The 22,216-nt window shown below is 41.1% G+C and overlaps 1 protein-coding gene across 2 annotated transcripts in view; it reads left to right on the top strand.

Annotated features, from left to right (window-relative positions):
* Positions 1 to 22,216, top strand: part of Plcb1 (phospholipase C beta 1) — a 660,438-nt gene that overhangs the window by 196,038 nt on the left and 442,184 nt on the right. For both annotated transcript variants that reach the window (XM_057780532.1, XM_057780533.1), the window contains exon 3: positions 15,991 to 16,059. In XM_057780532.1, the coding sequence (XP_057636515.1) occupies positions 15,991 to 16,059 (69 nt within the window). The remainder of the gene's footprint in view (positions 1 to 15,990; positions 16,060 to 22,216) is intronic.

Below are 22,216 nucleotides of genomic sequence, written 5' to 3'. Positions count from 1 at the left end.
CCACACAAGCGCTCCATCACGGAGATACATGTCTAGAGTTACATAGCCAGTCCTTGTATTTACTTTTTAAAAATAATTCTGGGGAAGATTTATTATTTTGCTTTATTTTTATCTGCACAGTAAGAAATACATTTTTCAAGATTGAAAATGGTGATCTGTCCTCTTGGGAACTTGAAGCCTATGTTAAGAATTCATGAATTTTTTTCTTTTGAAAAATTATAGAGGGGCTGGAGAGATGGCTCAGAGGTTAAGAGCATTGCCTGCTCTTCCAAAGGTGCTGAGTTCAATTCCCAGCAACCGCATGGTGGCTCACAACCATCTGTAATGGGGTCTGGTGCCCTCTTCTGGCCTGCAGGCATACACACAAACAGAATATTGTATACATAATAAATAAATAAATAAATATTAAAAAAAATTATAGACACAGGGATGACAACGAAGCAGGTCGGTATTTAGGCTGCAAGAGAGATGATAAGATTCAGTTGTTCAAAACGCTAGAGGAAAAAGTACTTTTATCACGACATAAGTTGTGAAGTGAATAGATACAATATCAAAATGCTACTCTTGAGAGTTCAAGGCTGCAAGGAATCAACAGTTAGGACTCATATCCAGAGCCGATCACCGATGTTGCTTAGTAGAGTTCTACTTAAAGGCTGTGATCTGGAACCAAAAAAACATCTCATAGCAACTGAACATACTAAGTGACTCTTTCTTCCCACTGTTGTGTCTTTGGTGAAAGAACTAAGCTAGTAATTATTTTCACTTAGCTATCTTTATACATGAATGTTGTTAAAAATTGATAATATATTTAATTGAAAAGAAGGAGATATACAAAGAAATTCTCTCTGGCACTGTACCTATACCATTTTTTTTGGAACAGTTCCAATGTCAAATGTTTCTTAGTTCATCACCCAGTTTAGAATTTGAGAAAAGTCACCCAAGGACTTTGTTTAGGTGTTATGCCTGACTTTGTGGTACCATTCAACGACCTCTCTGTTCTCAAAGTACTCCTTTGCTGTGACAAGGGGACATTCGGGTCTGCACGTGTGCAGAAACCTGATGTGAGGCGCACTGACTGGTTCTTTCCGAGCAGATTTTCAGGGGACCCTGTTGTAACAACTGCTCCCACCATGAGTCAGCCTGCAGGAGCTCAGATGGGCCCATATGTAGTCCTGAAAGCTGGCTTCCTCTTCTCGCTTACACCACTCATGTTTCCCATAACCCCTGCCTCCATGCAGGGGCACACGCCAATGGCTGACCTCAGCATGTTGGGCTTGCGCTAGGAGTTTGCACAGCTAGCACCTGTGCTCCATATAGTTCCTCCTCCCTCCTCGCATTCTTTCTTTCCAAAAGAAATTAATACATACAATAGAAAAGCACAGAAAGTAATGAAGGGAAACTCTTTTAAATCTTTGGTTGTGTTTTTGTAATTTTTTTGTCCTTCCCCTCCCCGCACTCCCCAGTGGCATGTTTTTTCCTTAGGGTGCAGTTTTACTCCAGAGTCCTCTGGTCTCTGCCACTTGTTTCAAGTCTGGCTCCTAAGAGGTCTTTTACTCTTTCCCAACTTCCCGTTCTTTAACATTTGAATGACTCTATGCTCCGCCCCCCCCACCTCCCCACCCTAGTTAACTAAAATAAAGTACCTGGTGTCCTAATTTTTCAGCATATTCAAATAAAGGGAGTGACTGGGAGAATTCATCAACCTTCTCCTAAAGGTTAAGTCAAGGGCGTGCTAAGGAAGACAAATGTCTTCTATTAGTTGCCCTTGTTTGTTTTCTTTGGCCTTCCTGTTCTGGGCAGTAATTGGGGCAAACACTAGGTCTTGTAAAAGAGTTTTCACAACTTATTCCTTCCTTTCTCATTGTCAGAAGTGCAGACCGGAGCAGCTCCGTGGTTCCCTGTGCAGAAGTTCAAGGACAGTTTGAGGAGACTATTCACTTTCCCCTCACTGGTGCTAACCTACTACCCAACTTCCCAATTCACCTGATTCTGAAGGTGGAAACTTCTGCTTTCCAATTAGCTGTACAAGGCTTTGAACACTCCCTTCCCCATTCCACATTGGCTACTACAACCTTATTTCTTGAAGAGCTGTGATCCTCATTTCTCTGGGTCATGCCAGCTGATCCTAACCCCCTTAGTGCTTTTATGTAAACACTTGCATTGCCTTGAATTTTATTCAATAAGTGTTGAGTTTGAGCATTTCATGATTACGAGGTGCTTTCTGTTTTTAATGCAGAGTTCTTTTCTTAAAAACAAAAACCTAACATTTTTTGATACTACAATGATATTATTTCTCCCTTCTCTTTTCTTCCTCCAAATTCTCTCATATATCCATCTTCACTTTCCTTCAAATTCATGGACTCTTTTTTCACTAATCGTTATCGCATCTATGTATATATTCGTATCTACTATACCGGCCCTACTATACCTCTAATTGACAAAGAAGTAACTGTATTGATTGAATACAACGTGTTGTCGTGGCATGTTTACATATTTTTATAAAGCTAACGAATGGATCCATGGCCTCCCGTCCATTCCAGCTCCCCTTAATCGGAACATTTTAAGCTTGTATTTTCTCAGTTTGGAAATCTAACCTCTTTACTTCCATTTGTTTTTGGAGCTGCCTTGCTCATCTTCCCTCGTCCCATTCAGAATCAGTCATCACTACCACTCCCTTCCTCATAAGTGATAAGATAAAATTAATAGTGTTTCCAAAACACCTAGAGAAATATTATTTGTATATATTTTAAAAAATATCGTCATGTTTTTTCTGAAGTTTAAAAATGTTTTTCTTTATTTTTGAGAATTTGGACATGTACCCAATCATGTTTATCTCCTCTTCATCTCCCCCTCAAGGTTCTCCATGGTCCCCCAACATCCTCCCTTCTCAACTTCATGTCTTTTTGCTTTTGATCATCCACCCAGTCCAGTTAGTGCTACCCATGAATCATTTTTATTCAGCTTCGGAATAAAGTTATATGTGTACCATTGTGTTCTGTTTTTTTCAGAGAGAAGTCGGAGTGGGTGGTAAAACCGAAATCCATCCTTAGCAAGCAGAAGTCACACAGTGGCTATGAATACGTTTCCTTTTAGCTCTGAATAAGACAAAATTAAGTCTGACTCGGGGATTAGGTAAATGAATGCTTTTTATAGCTTTGATATTCTTAGTAGGAAATATTCCTCCCCTAAAAATCAAGCTCCTTCTCTTCCATAATGATGTGGCCATGCTTTTGATAAAAGTGTTTGCACATTAGAGTGGATAATTTGTTTCCATGTGCCTATTTCTCAGGAATGGTCAAAAGAGTTTACAATGTAAGAATGGTAGAAGACAAACGGCAAAATACTGAGAGAGCATTCGGGCTCAGGGACTGCTCATTGGGTGGGTATGTAATAATGATGGTTTAAAACACGCAGAAACAGAGTAAGACCAAGAAAAGTAATTAATAGCAGTAAACATGTATGATGCTCGCTGATTGGCTTCAAGTTTAACATTCTTTTCTAAACTAGTTATAAATGATAGCAGATCTGTTCCTCCAGACTGATCGCTCCCAACCCATCCAAACCATGCAAGAAGCTCTATCTAAAAGGTGTATTAAGGAAGGAAAACCAGGGGTAAGAGCTGCCAAAGCTGGGCAAGGGGGTGGGAGTGGGGGCCAGCAAGGCTGAACTTTGCTGCTAGATTTCTAGTCTTAATTTATGCTCCACTGAGAGCTCCGGAACAAAACTTGTACCAGGAACTTTGTTCTGCCCTACGGCCGGGTTGCCAGGCGTCCCCGCTTCTGCAGCTGTCAGTCAAGAGCTCAGAGGTTGCTTGAGGGTACACGGTCTTCCAGAACTTCCTCCTCTCTCTCCCCTTCAGTGAAGTGTGTCTAGCGGGCCAAAGGTAGTCAAAGATCACAAATTCCTGCTTTGAGAGCAAAATAGACAGTGGTCGGTGGTGTCGAGCCAGAAGAGGGGCTGGGCAGGGTGCCAGCTGAGTAGCGACAGAAGCAAATGCCCTGAAAAGATGAAAACAACATGGGACTACTTGAGTTTTCCCAGCGTGCTTTGTGCTTGCCTTAGTGCTGAGGCTGAGCCACTGCTGAATCAAAAGGAAAGCTTACTTTTACTTACTCTACTTACTTCAGGAGAACCTTAGGGCCAATATATTGATTGACTCTGAGTGTTCTCCTCAGGAAAATTCATTAAGTTTCGTCGTCCCCATTAGATTCCCTACTCCATATGGCCCAAATTAGCATTTGGAAAAGACTCAGTTTGATTCCTCTGCCTTGCCAGAAAACTCGAAATGATCTTAAGAAGCAAGGCATGTCAAAGGGAAAAGAAGCATTTTATGTATGTGTATATATATACATATAATATGTACATTGTATAAGCACATATATATGTCAACTTAGATTAACTCCTCACATAGTCAAAATGTCATATAAGATAAAAAAAAAAAGTGCCTCAGAATCCTGCCATGGCTGAAACTCAGATTCAGTCAGATGAAATAAAACGCTTAGTGCTGAAATATGTGTAGTGTCTATTTTTAAACAAGTAGCTGAAGGTGAAAATTAGACAGTTTGGGTAGATTTCATCAAGTGGCTGCAAAGGTAAGGCGAGGCCGAAAGCTATTTATGTATTCAGAGATCACTGGCCCTGCCCTGATTCTCTAACTAGAGAGAAAGGGAAGTGTATTTGGTTTCCAGCCCAGAAGTATCATGCACAGGGGTTGAATCAGAATTTCTGGAACTAAGCCAGCCATGCTCAGAATGTGGTTCTGATGCTGCCTGGCCTCCAGGGCTCAGCGTAGAAATGGTTGCTTTAATCTCCAAGGCTATGTGTGCTGCTGATGCACGGAGACATCCAAAGCCCACTTTTTCAGTGCTGGGAGGAGCAATTCTGTCACAAATGGATAAAGGTAACCCGGATGTTCTCCCTAGCCCTGCTTGATTAGGCTGCTCGGTGGGCAGCCGTTGTCTCCATTCAAGAGCTAGGGCAGAAGTTCGTAAACCTTGGGTTGTATTTGAATTACCCTGAGGCTTGTTTAAAAGATTGTTGGTTCCACCCCGCAGCTTCTAATACAGTAGATGTAGTGGAGGACAAAGACTCTGTATTTTGTACATGTTCTCAAGTGGTAGTAGTGTCTTGGATTGAGGGACCACATTCTCAGAACCCTGATTTTCAGACAAGAGAGAACTTAAATAGTTCAAGTGGCCTGTGACAAGTTGTATGCTCAGTTATATTAAGGTAAGATTGAACGATAGAATCAGCTTCCATGACCAGATAAATGTTGCTGACCATCATGAAACGGGTGTAGACCAGAGGTTGCATTTTAGATGACTCAAAAGGACAATTAAGCTACTGTTGAAATCATCTCGACTTTACAAATGGAAGCCGCTTGTTTCCATGATAAGTCTACAGCATCTCATATTTCTTTCAAAAAGACCTTTTATGGACATTGGATTTTGCGCTTACCCAAAATATTCATGGAAATAGTTTCTAGCACTCAAGAAACCATTTGCAAAATGATGGATGCCATTATCCCTGAATCTGATTAGCATGAAATGAGTAAATTGTCTCAGTACAGGAAATAACAGAAGATTGTGTGGGTGTAATCTTTATTGACGTTGATATTATTATTATTTGAGTCCTTAACAAATGTGGTGCCATTCACCCCTTCTCCCTGCACCAAATCAAATATGGCACATTCTTCTATGAGCTACCTAGTAATAAGAACTAATAATCTCAAACATGTTGTTCATAAGACCTCACATGTTCCTAAAATGCGTCATCTTTAAGATAGATAATGCTATATCGAATTGATTATACATCTTTTCCTCCGTTTTTTTTTTAAATAATGTCAGCTAAATTAGGTAAAAATAAAGTCATTGCTAATGTCTTAGCTCTTTCCTGCTGCATAACAAATTATCACACACTCAGTGACAAACGTTTCTCTTACAGCATCAGTCAACCAGGATCAGGCCTATTTAGGGACTTAGCAGGGTGTGAGGATATTTTCTTTCAGGGTGGTTGCCGCGCATTTAGCTTGAGTTTTGCTATCCTGGCCAGGTAGTTGCCACATTTTTCTGCTGAGTTCCCTGTATTCTAGAGCAGTGGTTCTCAACCTTCCTAATGTGCAACCCTTCCATAACTTTTCTTATGTTGGCGTGACCCCCAACCATAAAGTTATCTCGTTGCTACTTCCTAACTTTAATTTTGTTACTTTTATGAATTGCAATGTGAATATGTAAAAACAGGATATCTGATCTGTGACCCCTATGGGAGTTGGACCCACAAGTTCAGAATCTTTTACTTAAATAGTATACAACCTAGGCTTCAGGTCAGACAGAACTTTTGTTCCTATCTGGCTCTCACTTCTAGGTCTCCTGAAAAGTCACCTCAATGTCCCTTTTGGTTAAATCATCAGATGGAAAGTTTTCATAAAAGCTGCAAGATCATCTTACCTCTGTCACCCCTCCCATGCATAATCACGAGCCTGCCAGCCTACCTCCTCTGCCATACTCTCCTCCTTAGAAGCCAGAATGCTTCTGTCTGTGCTTGCACAGACATGATTATAGAACAGCACAGGTGCCACAGGGCCACCTTAACATTTCCTGCAGGTAGAAAAAGTGTTGGAGTCGGTGATGAAATTGCCCGGCTGGTCAATAGGAGTGGCTGGCGTATTTGTTAGCTCTCTCATCTGCCGCAGGGAGAATTAGATACAAGGGTCAGTCTTGTCACACTCCTTAATGAGGTGACATCTGCAGATCATCTCCCACATTTCTTGGCAGATCGTTGGTCTCTGTTCTTAATAGTTCTAATTACTATTACTCTTGGTGGTGCTAATTACATTCTTTCTGTTCATTTTCACCCCCTTGAGTGATGGGGAAACTTTCATCCCATCACAATAAACTTCCATTTCTGTCTCATTGATTCAGGCTTTCAACAACATTTAGCACTGATAGCTTCCTCCTGGCAGATGGACTTTTCCTTAACACTGGTTATATGAGGGTGGTCTGGTGTGTCATCTGGCTCCTCGCAGTTCATCCTTTTCTGTTCACTTCGGATAACTAATCAACGTGAAAACCAAGCCGTTTTAGAACTCCAAAGTAGAGTCTCCTCTTTCTGTCCCTGGGTCGTGTGTCAGTGGACAAGGCACAAGCAACTGTGGATCACAACCACTGCAGAAGAAAGTAGTTATGTGTTTACTAAAATGGTATAGACTACTTCTTGTAATTAGTCCTACCAAAGTGAAGTTTAACAATAATTTACACAGTATTTACATTTCCTCGGGCATTGTAAATAATCCAGAGAAGAAAGTACCAGAGAGGGTGTGCTTAGGTTACATGCCAATCACTGAAGAGTTTTTTATGTAAAGGATATGAGCATCTGTGGACAGTGGTGCCCATGGAGGTCCTGGCACCGATCTGCTACAAATTGTGAGAAACTGTGTATTTTGAGACAGATTTATCTCTCAATGATGATCTGGAACCCCTTGCTCAAAACTGGACAGAGGCTTTCAATGCATTTAGAACGCTGGCACAGTCCCTTATTCTTGCCACACTGTCTTATGAGACTGGAAGATAACCATGCTACCTGCTGCAGCCTGCTAAACTCTCTGACCCCTTCCTTCTCCAGTGTGCTTGTATGGCTTGTTTTTCTGTTATTCCTCTGGGTGCTCATACCTACAGGCTCCCTTTGTCTCCTTCGTGAATTTTCCATGTCTCAGGGAGACATCTATGTCTGGGCAAACGCTTTATGCTTCTGTTTCTCCACTCTGTGAATTCATTCTTTTTGTGAATTAATGCTTGTTGAAGACACATACAGACTGAAATCTTATGTGCCCAAAGAGTGTCAACATTGTGTTTCTTTTGCTCAAAAATACATCTTTGGTATTGAGTATTTGTTAAATTGCACACACTAAGTGAAAATGCATTAAACAAAGAATGAGGTAGTACATTTTCTAAAGATTCCATCTTAGCAATGATGTTATATGGTTAGTTATTAGAGTTTTCTTCCATTTCTCTGGATTTTGCTTTCTTTGCTTATTAGCTTCTATTTTATGCTTGCAATGTCTCCCATTCCAAGTGAAACAAGAAGTCTATAAAATCTGTACCTTGTTTAGAAGCCCTCTTAGCATTAAACATTGCATTAACGATGCTGTCTGGCTTGTTGAGATGGTATCTTTTCTTTACCTATCTTAGCATTTGAAAGAATATATGTGCTCCAGTCTTTGTTGGATGCCCTATCTGTAAAGGAGAAGTAATAGCCAAGGAAATAAAAGAGAGAAGAAAATGCACATAACATTAAATTGGACATTTTTCTGTCATATTGGCTATATTCCTGACTGTATCATTGAGACAGTATTTGGAAGCAAGGCTAGGAATAACTTCAGACTTCAGGATCGAGTAAGTGACATTGCAAGGCACTGAGTGCCAAACATAGTGTTCAAAACATGGAATTGTGATAAGTAATCTACACACTGTATGAGTCAACTTTTTGTGTCTATTGATTATTTGTACAAGCTACCTATCAGATTGATTTTATTATAGTTTGTTCCTATTAGAGCCGAAGTAGGGACAGTATTTCCCATCTTCAGCAGGGTATCATTCCTTCTATAAACCAAGTAGAATACAGCCTCTGCTTTGGACTTGTAGCCCGAGCACTGTATGTATGTATGTATATATATGGAGAAGAAATGACATAATGTCTTTGTCAAGATATTTACAACAAAACCCAGACACTCCATGTTAATATACAGTTATAATATAACCTGTAACACAGGAATAATCTTATATTTTCTTTTTCCACTTATTTTACAATTAATTTTGGTGCATGAAGGAGAAATCAATTTTCTTTAAAAGTAGCTCCTCCTCTTACTGTTTCAGGTTTTCATGAAACATCTTTAATTTTCAGAAACTGTTTATTATTCTTACATAGCCCCCGGTTTTCTTCTACATACTTTATCAACTATAGATTTTGAGTTGGTGTTGTAATATGAGCAGCGGGGCTGTGTCCCCGGCACCCGGCCACCCACATGGCTAGCTTATGCCCCAAAATAATTACACGGAAACTGTATTCTTTTAAACACTGCCTGGCCCATTAGTTCCAGCCTCTTATTGGCTAGCTCTTACATATTGATCTAACCCATTCCTAATATTCTGTGTAGTACCACGAGCTGGCTTACCAGGAAAGATCTTAACCTGCGTCTGTCTGGAGTGGGAGAATCATGGCGACTCCTTACTCGGCTTCTTTCTCCCAGCATTCTGTCTGTTTACTCCACCCACCTAAGGGCTGGCCTATAAATGGGCCAAGGCAGTTTCTTTATTAGTTAACCAATGACCTTCCTCCATCAAGTTGGCAATGTCCTCCATGCGCTCTTGGCCTTCAGGTAGAGGTGCTGTTTTGGGAGGACATGTGGAGGTAAAGCTTTGAAGGATGAAGTGCATCACTGGGGTGAACTCTCAAAATTTTTGTAGCCTTCCCCACTTCTAATTCCTGATATGCTTCATGTTTGTTGCTAGAGATGTGCTTCCTAAGCTTCCTTCTGCTGCCAGTGCCTGCCACGTTTTGCTGTGCCCCTTTCCATAATGAACTCATCACTCTAAAACCATCTGTCAAAATATACCCATTCTCCCTTAAGTTGCCTTTGGTTATAGTGTTTCTTCACAGCCACAGAAAAGTGACTAAAGTGCTGGAGAGATGGCTCAGAGGTTAAGAGCATTGCCTGCTCTTCCAAAGGTCCTGAGTTCAATTCCCAGCAACCACAAGGTGGCTCACAACCATCTGTAATGGTGTCTGGTGCCTTCTTCTGGCCTGCAGGCAAACACACAGACAGAATATTGTATACATAATAAATAAAAAAAAAATAAAAGAAAAGTGACTAAAAGTCAACTTCCAGTGCTTCTACTAGAACATTGTCCTTTTTGTTTCAAATGGGAAGTGTTGACAGCCTTATATGTTTGCAATTACCCTTGTTTGCTTAGTAGAGATCTGAGTTTAATATCTCAGTTGATTTAGCAGCAGCCCAAGAAGTAAGATGTTGCAGGCACCTACATCTCTGTTTGCCACATGGGTTACCTGGTACACACAAACATCTGCAGTAATCTGCCTAACTTCATGTTGGTTTACAAGTGATAGTTCCAAGAGATGGCTTCCATTTTCTGCCTACTAGGTTTATGAATCTTGCATTGTATTCAACCCAGTGTATCTAAATAAAGATAAGATAGTAGTCACGTTTGTTCAGGAATGGTGCATCTCATTTCCATTGGTCTTTCTTCCATCTCTGATTATAAAACAAGAGAAAAATTATGCTTACAGAGTGAATAAAACAAGAGTCGAGATGGGGGAGATAGTATGGGGATTTTTGAGACCTATACTACATGATCAGGACACCCTCTTATACACAGAATAAAGTTAAAGAACAAAGAGTCAGGTCTATGTTCATGCTCCTCCATAGTTCAAACCCCTCTTTGTAAGATCCCCCAAATATTCTCCAATTGTGAATTGTAAAGATGTCTTTGGCAGCCAATGTATTAACTCATGCTAGTTTTGGTAAATCAAGGTTGAAGAGCTTAATGAATATACCCCATGTGGAGGTACACATAATCACACAACACACCCAACCATTAGTATCTTCTCTGTGAAATGTTTATGGCTGTAATTGCTGTTCTGATTATGGATTGTGTGAACTTGAAGCATGCTATTATATTGGGTGACTAATGGAACTTAGCAACAATGCATAGACATTGGTATTCTGCAAAGAGTTGCATTTTAAATTGTAGTCTTTCCTGAATTTGCAGTGGATTTCATGGCTCATCTCCCTCACAGTAGGTTTGTGGCTGATGGGCTGAAATCTTTCTACTGAATATAAACGTCTGAGACCATCCAGTCTTCCCTTAGCGGGCAGGTATTACTTTCCTCATCATGCATTCAAAACAAAAATCTGCAGCAATATTCCCCCAAACATTTGATTGCTGCTGATTCACTTTTATCCATACTTATCAAGGGGGAAAACACAACATTTTAGTGCATTTGCTGGGGGTCTTAGGGATGTGGTTCAGTCTTTAAAGATGTCATTGTGGGCCTAAAACAGAAGTCTGTTGCTACATTCTTCCTTTAAATACCTTAGCAAGCTGGATGGCCTTAGAACTTAAAAAAAAAAAAAAAAAAAAAAAACTATTTCACTGCTGCAAATGTTTTTAATGAATGCATAAATTTCTGAACTACTAAAGGATACAATTTATTATAAAAGAACTTTCAAAACTAGGAGTTTATGGTGTTTTCTCTCAGTTACATCAAATCCAAGCCTAGATTATTCAATATTAGCTACAATTTTATATTCACTACGTATTATTGACAGCTCCCTAGAGAAGAGTGAGTCAGAGGTTCTTCATGTAATTTATAACTATTGTGTAGTTCTCATCCATCTTGCTCACCCGGAAGCCTTACATTAGCTTGTAGTTGGCATTTTCTTTAGGCCACCAACTAGCTCCCAAATAAAGACACAGAGACGTATTATTAAATATGAATGCTGAGCTTAGCTTATGCTTGTCCTACTATCACTTTTAACTCATTTAGCCTGTCTCTATCCATCTATGTTTTGCTTCGGGGCCTTTTACCTTTCTTTCATTCTGTATCTCCTACTTTCCTGTTTCCTCTGTGTCTATCTGGCTGGCTCCTGGTGTCTTCTTGGCATCTCTTTTTCTTTCTTCCTTGAGACAAAATTCCTCCTACTTTTTTCTCCCTGCCCAGAAATTCCACCTCCCTCACTACTGGCCATTCAATTTTGTATTAGACCTATCAAGTGCCTTAGGCAGGCAAGGTAAAAGGGCAACACATCTTTACACAGTTCAACAAATGTTCCACAACATAAATAAATGTAGCACATCTTTGCACAGTTAGATAAATATTCCGCAACAGCAGCATCTGTGAGTGTGGGTTTATTAGCACATCTCAAAGTGTTGGTCCTTTGACCAGCAGCATCAGCACCAGTTAGAAGTTATTAGAGATCAGATTCTCAAGCTTTATGTCTTGAAGCCTTCCAAATTACTGAGATTAAGACTCCCTTCTGAGAACCATTGGCATTTGAGGCATTGCCACTATTTAATAGGTGATATGGTTTATATTCAGTCAGTTCTGCAAAGCTAAGTGAGCTAAGAAAGGCCCACTTCAGCGCTTTATAATGGACTGTGTTGTTAAAACTATTAACATAGGAAAATTAACCTAGAAAATGTTTTAATGACAGAAGCAACATTTCCATGGTCCCCTACCTTTGGCTCCTCTCTTTTTTCATCATGGAGGAGAGAAAAGCAGACAATGAAACCCCAGAGGAATGGCTTTTGCATGCTAATGGAAGTGGGATATGCTATTTTAATCATGCTTTTCCAGCTGGGAGGGCCCCTGAGCAGCACTTCCACCTGGGTCCTTCCCATGCCACATTACCCACCCCATGGCACCCTGGATGCTTTTCCTGAACACACAATTTTACACACCAGTAGAGGCTTCTTAGCCCTGGGGTGTCAGAATGAATTCCTAGGGTAGCTGGCATTAACTCTCGCTCCACGACTTGGGTAATGACGGCTTCCTCCAGAGCTGGCAGTAAAGAACAATCTTCATTATCATCAGTGGAAAAGAAATGGTGCTTACTAAGTTCTTTGTGAACTCAGTTTGGCTTCTTTGTGTGTAAACTAACCAGCAATGTTTCAGTCCATTTGACCAAGTGAGATGAAAACCTTTGAATAGAAAAAGTTACTATCAAATTTGATAAGTCTAAAATGTGTGTAGAAGTTTTTAATTGACCTGTGTGGGACCGTCATTCAACCATGGACTGGCATATATATGCCTCTCCATATCTGTTGCGTGACTGTTTTGTGCTCCATCGTATCTGCTTGCATGCATTCCCTCTGGCTTGTTCCTCCTCTCTATACAGCCAGAAATTCTACCTCAGTCTTGGGAGTTAGCCTTCCATAGCCAGTATCTGCAGGTGTTCTGAAGTGTCTCCTTTAAAGGAGAGTGATTGGCTTATTTGTGAGTGCCTCAGAATGGACAATCTCCTTTTGCATTTTGTGATTTAATCCTCGCTAATAGTCTATGCTCTGCAGGCATTCAATAAAGAGTGTTCAGATGAATAGACACATGGCATTTACTCTTGGACAGATTTCCCCGGTCAACAACTCTCAAATATGAAAGCAGTGTGCCTGAGGTTTGAGTCGCAGGGAGAAACTCAGACCGACACCCCCCCCCCGGCCCTCCAGCACTGCTGCCTCTTTCTCTTTCTCCTTATGTTGCAGTCTGGTTCTGAATCCTCCCATGATAAACCTTTGCTCTGTAGCCTATCTCTAAGATCTCCACACTGTTTGGATCCTGAGATTAAACTTCTGCAGGCTCTATTGGAAGCCCAGTGCTCTCTTCTGCAAAGTCATTGTTCCTGCGGAAGTGAATAAACTGGGCTTGGGCTCACCTCTGTCTCATTTGGTTGTGCATTATTTCTCAGACAGAACCATGGTGCAGGTGTCTAAGCTGTGCATGGAATGTCAGGTTGATAGCTCACTTTCCTGGTGCTCATGATGCGCTTTCAATGCTGTGAAATCTTTGTACACACATTGAAGGGGACTTTGGAGAAAAATCTATGTTACCGTGTCCTGCAAGTTCCTTTTGCCTGGTTTCACGTGTCATTCTATGTAGTATGGGAAGATTTTCACAGGTCAGTCCCTGTGAAGAATAGGTCAAGAAATCCAAGATGAGAAAGGAAAACCTCCAAGATGGAATGAACGTAAGAAGAAACTCTTCCATCCAATCTTCATTCCATCTCTCAGAGAGGTGGTCAAAGCAGAGTGTTCCCTTCAACCTGATAAGGATGTTTGTGCAGTAGAGAGATTCAATATCCAAATAGATTCTGTAAGAAAGTGATCAAACTGTTTTGGACCAGACATTTGGAATAGGAAAGTATCTGTCAGAAAAATTACCTTGAGATTATTAGTGTTCTTTAGTATCTTATACAAATTATCTAGAGTGTGTTGTCAGATGAATCGTGGTACAGTGCCTTTTCTGGGAGGAGGGTCTACGTGCCTGCATTGCCTTGACTCTTGACCAGTAGACATTTGTTGGATATTTTCAGCCCCTGTAAGGGAGTACTATTCATTATAATTCTATGCTCTTTGGCTGATGCATAAATGCTATAAACCTTATGAGCACTATTGGTCAGTAGACTCTCAAGGTTTCCAACCCTCTGGTGTTGTCTTCTATGGCTTATCTTCCACATATTCAACCCTCAATCCTAGGGGACACTGAAGTCACCTATGCAGATATCTTGTTCCACTGCCAACACGTATACATCTTTGCTATTCATTGCTCCTGGATTTTTCTTTATCTTCCTCCCTCCTTCTTCTCTCTATGTGCACGGACTGTGTCTCTAAGTATCTGAAGACAATGAATATCTTAGATGCCTCTCAAACCTCTGGGGCCATTCTTATCTGGAGTATTTCTCCCCCTGCACTCTCCAACTGTGAGGAACCTATTTTCCACTTCCCCGAGGTAAATGATTCCTCCATGTGTACTTAGGGGGAAAAATTCTCTTTCCTCACTTCTCACAGCAGTTAACTTTAAAACTGGCATTAACATACTCTTCCTTGTCTTATACACATGCTTTTCTTGATGGCGCTCTAGAAAAGCAATCATGCATGCATGTTTCTTGTGTCCCAGAGTAACTTACATATTATAGTTGTTCAAATAATGAATAAGTTTGTTAATGAATATGTAAAATGATAGTGGTGTGAGATTTGTGGTCAAAAGGCTGGCAATGGAATTTGGGGTCCATGTGTATCCATATAGATGGGTTGGTGGGTGAATGAGCTGATGGGGACAACTCCTCCTTCTGGCCTCTCTAATCTTATCTCCTTGATGCCTCCCACACTCCAACTACATTCTGCGACTCCAGGATTACTTTTCAACAGCAGAACAAAGAGACTGGGTTTCTCTTGATTTAGAAATGGCTTAGAGTGGCAGTTCTCAGCCTGTGGGTTGTGACCCCCCATAGGGATCACAGATAGCTCGTATATCAGATATTATGATTCATAACTGTTGTAAAACTACACTTATGAAGTAAGCAACAAAGTAAGTTTTTGGTCGGAAGTCACTGCAACATGTGGAACTGTTAAAGAGTCACAGTATTAGAAAGGTTGAGAACGCTGGCATAGTGGATGCAGATTTAAGCATGGAAACTATATAAGTAATTGCAAACCAATTAAGAAATTTGTTTATTAAGGTGCTTTAGCAAATATATTGGTAATATTCTTTTTAAAAAAAATACTGCAAGATCCCTGGCGGCAGTAGGCTGCAGAAATGCTGTAGGTCCCAAATGCTGGTAGTGGGCCATGTGGCAGCAGACAGTGGGCCCTGGGAGCAGCCAGTCCCAGGCAGAGACAGCTGCTGGTCCCTGAGCAATGGCCTGTCCCAGGCAGGGAGACACATGGCAGGCAGGCAGGAGACAGACACATGGATAGACATGACTTGCAGAGTGAGGTTGAATGTTTATTCAGGGGGTTGTGGAGGGGAAAGAGTGAAGGGGGGACAGAGAGAGAGAGAGAGAGAGAGAGAGAGAGAGAGAGAGAGAGAAGAGGAGAGAGACAGAGAAGGGGGAAGTGGAGAAGTGGGGAGAGAGGCAGAAGCAAAGCTGCCTCTCCAAGAGGATGGAAAAGAGAGCTAGCTCAGGCCGGAAGCTGAAGATCAGCCTGCCTCAGCGGATGGGGGAGGGAGTGGGTGTGGCTTGTCTCTTAAAGAGACAGAAAACCATAACAATTGGAAGATGTATTAAATTGAGCAGATAGATAGCAGTTGATGATCTTTTCTTCCTGATTCAATTAGACATAATATGGAGGGGTAGCCTATTGCAGATGCGTTCGCAGGCAAATCTCCAGAGGATAGTATCCTTTGAAGTGATTTCAATGGCATCAAACAAAAAGAAACGATCTGTGTGGTGGATTAACAGTTTCCCATTTTGCCTTCCAGGAGACAGAGCTGTTAGACCTCAGCCTTGTCAAGGATGCCAGGTGTGGGAAACATGCCAAAGCTCCCAAGGTAGGAAGCACGGAGCCTGTGCCCGTACCAGCTGCTACTTTGATTCTTTATCTGTGTCAAGATATCAATTAATTGCCCCAGTTAAAAGTTTCTGTGTTGTAGATGTTGTAAAGCCCAACAGCCAGTGGGCCTGGCTCACTTGAACTTTCATTACAAGAAGGAAGCAATGGGTGAGCAGATGGGGGGTGTAATGCAGGCGTTTGCTTATTGCTCTGTTATTTTACTTTTGTCTGAAGAAAAAAAAAGTAGATATAAGGAATGCTAAAGAGGTTACAGATTGAGCGTCTATAATGGGAAATTTGAATATACTATAAATTTTGAGTGGAAAATTTTATTCTGATCAATGCTATCCCTTGGTCACTAAAAATATTGTACAAAGTTACTGTCAGTAATGTATATGAAGTGTGTATGAATTTTGTGTTTAAAACTGGGTCACATTAACAAGATGAGTATAAAATACACCAATGTTTCAAAGTTTTAAAACTGGTACGCTCTTATGTCAAGTACGTTGAGTAAGGTATACTAAACCTCTGTCGGTTAATTTGAAATGCTCAAGACATTTTTGAGGCCACTTGCAAAATATCACTGGCCTCGGAAGCGTTAGTAAACATGTATTTCTTCACTTGTATTTATCATAATTCACATTCATCCTAGTAAACAGATAGGATAGGAAGCTAAAACGCTGTGCAATCAAAACAGTCACATCTATAAAGCCAAAAGTTAGTCCTGCACATTAGCATGGCGGACTCTTTGAGATATATCTAGCGGGATGTCATTGGTTTGTCTTTCTGAAGACTATATTCAAATGCTGGATGAAGAAAATGTGTTCTTTAGCATATCTAGGTTGGTAGAGTGTATTCTATCAACACTGAAAGATCGTTGTTATTGAATTTAATATTTAATGTATTACGTACTTTATTTCTGGCAGAGACAGTATCAGCAAAGAAATAAGAGGAGGGATGGTGCCATGAGGAGCTTACACTAGCAATTTTCTTTTTTCAGTGTCTTCCCACCACTGTTGCTTTTGCATCTAAAAGTCAGAATAGTTTCGTTGACGTTCGGAATGATCTGTTACTTTGGAGGTGCAGAGAAAAAGTCAGCAGCAATCATTTTCCCTCGCAGACATCCTGCTGCCCTAGGTGCTGCTAACAAAGTCTGGCATGGAGCAAATACCAGCTGCTGGGGTTAGCTGAATGGGTTAAAATGGTTGACTAGAAGATGTCAAAAATCGTGTTTAGAAAGAAAACAATCAGGAATGTCTGCAAGAAGGTGTCTAAACATATTTCATGTGGAACCAGCTAACCATTTAGATATCTGTTCTTGCGCGGGGAATGTCAGTGGCTTGGTTTTTGCACTTCATGGCAGTCATTTTGGAATTAACCATTTGTTGATTATGCAGAATTATCTGCCGTTTGAGGTTGGCAAAGAATCTCTTCCCCTTCTTCAAACGTTGTTTCACTCAGGTTTCGTGTAAGCCTATTTGCTGCGTGCATCATATCAATAACTTAGCAGTGAAACTTGCCCTTTAACCCAGGGTTATTGGCTTTACCTGGTTTCAATGCTAGCTGAGAACGGTTGCACACTGTACCCCACCTGACTGCTTCTCACCACCAGCCCCCCACTGGTTCTCACCAACCCCCCATTGGTTCTCACCAGCCTCCACTGGTTCTCCAGCATTGGAGCCAAAACCAAGCCCACTGCGTCTTGGAAAGCGGCAAAGGGGACCTGGTGTCTTTCACTAGCTTATCAGCGAGTGCTCGGTTTGTGGATGCGGTTTGATAAATGTCTATTGAATGGTGATAAATGATGCAAGTGGCATCTGCACTGTGTCTGCTGGTAAACTACGATTAGATCTCCAAGTGCCTCCCTTGAGGAAGTGCTTTTGAGAGACAGAATACTCAGCTTGTCTGTTTCCCCTAACACTTTCCTGGAGAGAAGGGCTGCTTTCTCTGTGGGCCTTTCTTTTTTTTTTTTTTTTCTTCCCTAGTTGTGTGTCTGCTTCCTGGTCACATGACCATAAAGAAAGCAACATCGTGTATGGCTCCTATTCTTCTTCAAGTGCCAATAGATTTCTTTCTTACTCTGCCTTGACTTAGACATTTCTAATTGGACTTAGAGTCCAATACAGATGACTCTGCCTCTGTGTTCAGTCAGGAATGAATAGCATCATTGGTTCAGAGCCACGTAAGTTGGTAAACACTGTCACCAACATTCAAACCCAGGAACTGAATTACAAATCACTTTTGTTTGAAAGTTTGCCTTTCAAAATTTTTTTTTTGTTTTTCTCAATATTTATTAGCTGCTATGACCTTCTATAGATACATTAGTTGCAGTGTTATTGTTAGGAAACTTTCCAGTACTGTACAACAATAACTCTGTGGGCCTTTCTTGTTCCTTGCTCTTTCTCTGAGCCTTACTCTACACTCACATTTACAAATCCGGTTCTGTTCTGTTTACCTGGATGACCTTGCTGAGACCTACTTACTCCTCACAGGCTGTTAATAGATGCTTAATAGGAGTGCTGTAGGGAGGCTATGAGATAATTCATTAACAACCCATTTGCACGGGAGATCTCAACTTTAACTCCTCATGAAATCATCTGGGAAATTTATATAAAAAACATGTTGCTGCCTGTTTCTTGCTCCCAACAAAGTCTGGTTCCCTGCGAATGATGTGTGGCTTCAGGGTGTCGAAACACAAAGTTCCAGCAGAATATGGGTATCACACCTCTAATGCACTGATGACACTGTCATCTTAAAAAAAAATTGGTGGCACTGAAGACAGCACCAAGGACCTTATACGTGCTTGTCAAGTTCTATGTTGAGTTATTCCCCAACCCTTCCTCCCAACATTTTTAAAAAATATTATTTTAAAATTTCAGATCTGATTTCCAGGAAGTTAATTTTCATCTCATTTTCTTAAATTGGAAAAGTTTAAATGTCAAGAGAGATCAGAGTAGGAGTCTTCTCAAAAGAACTTCGTGGGTCCTTGGGTGAGTGGGCGAATGTGTCAATGAGAAGATTCCTGAATTTGACAAAGATGACCTCAGCTCAACCTAGATAAATACAAATATAACTTATTTAAAATGTGCAGAGTCTTAGTCTGTCTGATTCTGCCACTCAGTTTATGGCATCAAGGACCAGGTACCTGTTTTTCTCACCAACCTACTGAGCCTGGCTTCTAGTTCCAGCTCCTTCATCAAGTCTCCAGTCCAGTGACACCGTCAACAGCTTTTGGCTGACAGCAGGGCGAGGAGGTATTGATGGAGAGGAATTTTTCTTTTGAGCCTTCCAGAGTGAGTTCAGTAGGACACCTTGTTAAATAAGGAGTGTGGCTTGAGGTGGATGGCTGTTTTATTGGTTAGAGACCACTAAGAATGCCAGGATAAAGGCCAGATGTGGTGGCAGATACCTTTAATCCCAACACTCAGCAGGAGAGGCAGGTGGATCAGATCTCTGAGTTCCAGGTCAGCCTGGTTTACACAATGAGTCCCAGGACAGCCAGAGCTACTCAGTGAGACACTTTCTCAAATTATATTAAGAAAATGAAGAATAAGGAGAAGAAAAAAAAGGAGGAGGAAGAAGAAGAAGAATATGAATGCTGGGATAAAGTTTTCAGAAAGCAAGAAATTCAAAATAAAAAGTAGAAAAAAATGTAGTGACAGGTTTAAAAAGTAAAACAGTATTGAAATAGTGACTTATGCAATAAGCCAAGAACTTGGAAGACTGAGGTGGGGGGTCATAAGCCTGAGCCTAGACTGGGCTGCACAGCAACATGACCCTGTGTTAAAAACAAAAACAAAAAGCCACCAAGGGGTGTGGGCATAAAAAACATAAAGGCACAGAGACAGCTAAAGCTGACGACTCAGGAAAGACAGCAGAGTAAAAGGGGAACAGATTGAGCTTAAGACGTTCAGTAGAAACTTCTAGATCAGAATCAAAGCACCTGTGGAGTGGATGTTTATCAGACCCTGAGGCGCCCCGCAGATGTTTATCTACGTGTTTGTATTGCTTTTGTTCTTCCCAGCATCTTGTCACATAAAAATTCAACACTGGGCTGAGAATGAACTGCTTCTGTCCCTGCTGTGATTTGAAATGACATTTGTGGGAAATGGAGAATGTGATGCCCTGCTAATGAACCTAAGTGTAGACTCCCCGCACAGCACATAGGGCGACGGCTGTTCTTCTGTGTACTGCTTTTGTTTAAGTCACTGGTTTTGGGATTTCTCATTGGAGTGACTTTGGGAGACTTTATAATCTAAATGCGAAGAAGCAGAACCCACCTTATTTACATCTTTAGCTCCGAAAGGCGTTGCTTTCTCCTCCCTTTGCCCTTTTCCTCCACCCCACCATCCATTTATGAAGTTCACTTATAAGCAAGGCGCTGCGGCAGCTACTTCTGGTTTACGCTGTTTATATCCACTCTGTGGGCTGATTTCAAAAGGATCTCTGTTCTCAGACAGTGCCACTGTGGTGTCTGATCTATTAGCAGTTCTTGACCCAGCAGCCTTGTGTCCAGCATTAATTGAAATGGACTCGACTAGAATTAAAAACATCTTGTACAGGGTGGCTTCTTTCATGCAGTGTTTTTGTGTACATTAAATACATTTTCTGGGTCACGCAACAAAGTATATATTTTTTTTCTAGAAGGTCATGTGAGGAAGATTAAAAGATGCTAATGCAAAGAGATGATATCACCACTGTCACGTTCTTTAGGATGTAGCAAATGAGTAGACATGGAGATCAACTAGGGAAGAGCCACTGTTGACTCTTGTGCCGGCTGTGCCACTGATGCGCTTACAGCACAGTGTCTTCCTTCCTCTGGGCCTCACTTTTTCTCATCTGCAATGGGTATGTGGTGGAGGTCTTGTCTGGGGAGTATTTCTGATAGCTTTGATTCCAAATTTTAAATGAGGTGATTAATCATAGTCAGATGTCCCATAGTGTCAACCCTGGAACTGGTGTTCAGCAAATTGGCATAATCTAACTTGCCTTGGTTATGACTAATCAGGTAAAAGTAAAGAGAAAAAACATCAAGTCCTAAGCTCATGGCAGTTATAGGATGCAAACTAGAGGAAAATAATATTTATGTTAAGTTTTTACACATGGCTTCTGGAAAATAATTCTAAACTGAATTTAGACTCCGCAGGAAGCAATGTCACAGTTACAGAGACCTCCCAACTTTATACTTAGTGCGGCCTCTAGGCTGTGTATAGTCAGATTTCAGTGACACATGCAGCAATATCTGTGAGAAACAGCGCAATGACCTTTTTTTTCTGAGCTTTTCCTTCAGTAAAGGCAACTGTTTCACATACTAGCCATGCAGCCAGACCCTTTGATTGGTAGAGAGCAATTTATGTCAGATCTGTAATGCTGATTTCACCGTGGATGCTTTTTAAATATTTGGGTCAATAAGTAAGTTCTAAATTGTATATAGTATCACCCGAATCCCACGAGGCTTATTAGGGTAAAATTAAATTTTAAAAATTGATTAGCCTTTGCTTTTTTAATCTTTATGTAGTAAATGATGTTTGTAATATTAGTATTATTTTTTTAACTTCAATAATTTCAAACTGTAAGGTTTGACAAAGATTTGGTGATTTGTGGTAGGCACATACCTAGCTTCTGGAGAAGAACAGCAGTGAACAGACAGGGCCCACGCAACTTCTGTTTGGGGATGATGGTGCTCAAAAACGGGGTCTTCCAGAAGAGCCCTGCAGCCCCAGGGTTGTGTGTTGACTGACGTCCTGTAGGGGAGTCTCTCTACCCTGGTGGGTTTCATGGCACCAACCTGATATCAATGAATGGAGAGTGGTTGTGTAAAGCTTGCCTACAGCTTGCCATGGCCTCTATTCCTACAGAAACCTTCCAACATGTCATAGAGCGTGGGAGGAGATGACTGGTAAGTCCCCATGAAGAATAAGCTAGGAGAGGAAACCGTAGGCCATGAGCTATGGGGAGCCTTTCTGTGATATGCAGCTGTTACAGGGTAAGCTATCTTGATGAAACGAGAATTTAAGGAGGGCCTGAACTGGGTGAATGACCACAGGCAGAGCATCCAGGCAGAGGGTCCCACAAAAGCAAAGGCTCCAGGTGGGGCGTGTACATGCTCTGTTTGAACAACAACAAGGAGGACAGTTGAACTACAGTGGGTTTCA

The sequence above is a fragment of the Chionomys nivalis genome, chromosome 9 (assembly GCF_950005125.1).
Source record: "Chionomys nivalis chromosome 9, mChiNiv1.1, whole genome shotgun sequence".
NCBI classification, from domain to species: Eukaryota; Metazoa; Chordata; class Mammalia; order Rodentia; family Cricetidae; genus Chionomys; species Chionomys nivalis.
This window is presented reverse-complemented; position numbering and strand designations above follow the sequence as displayed.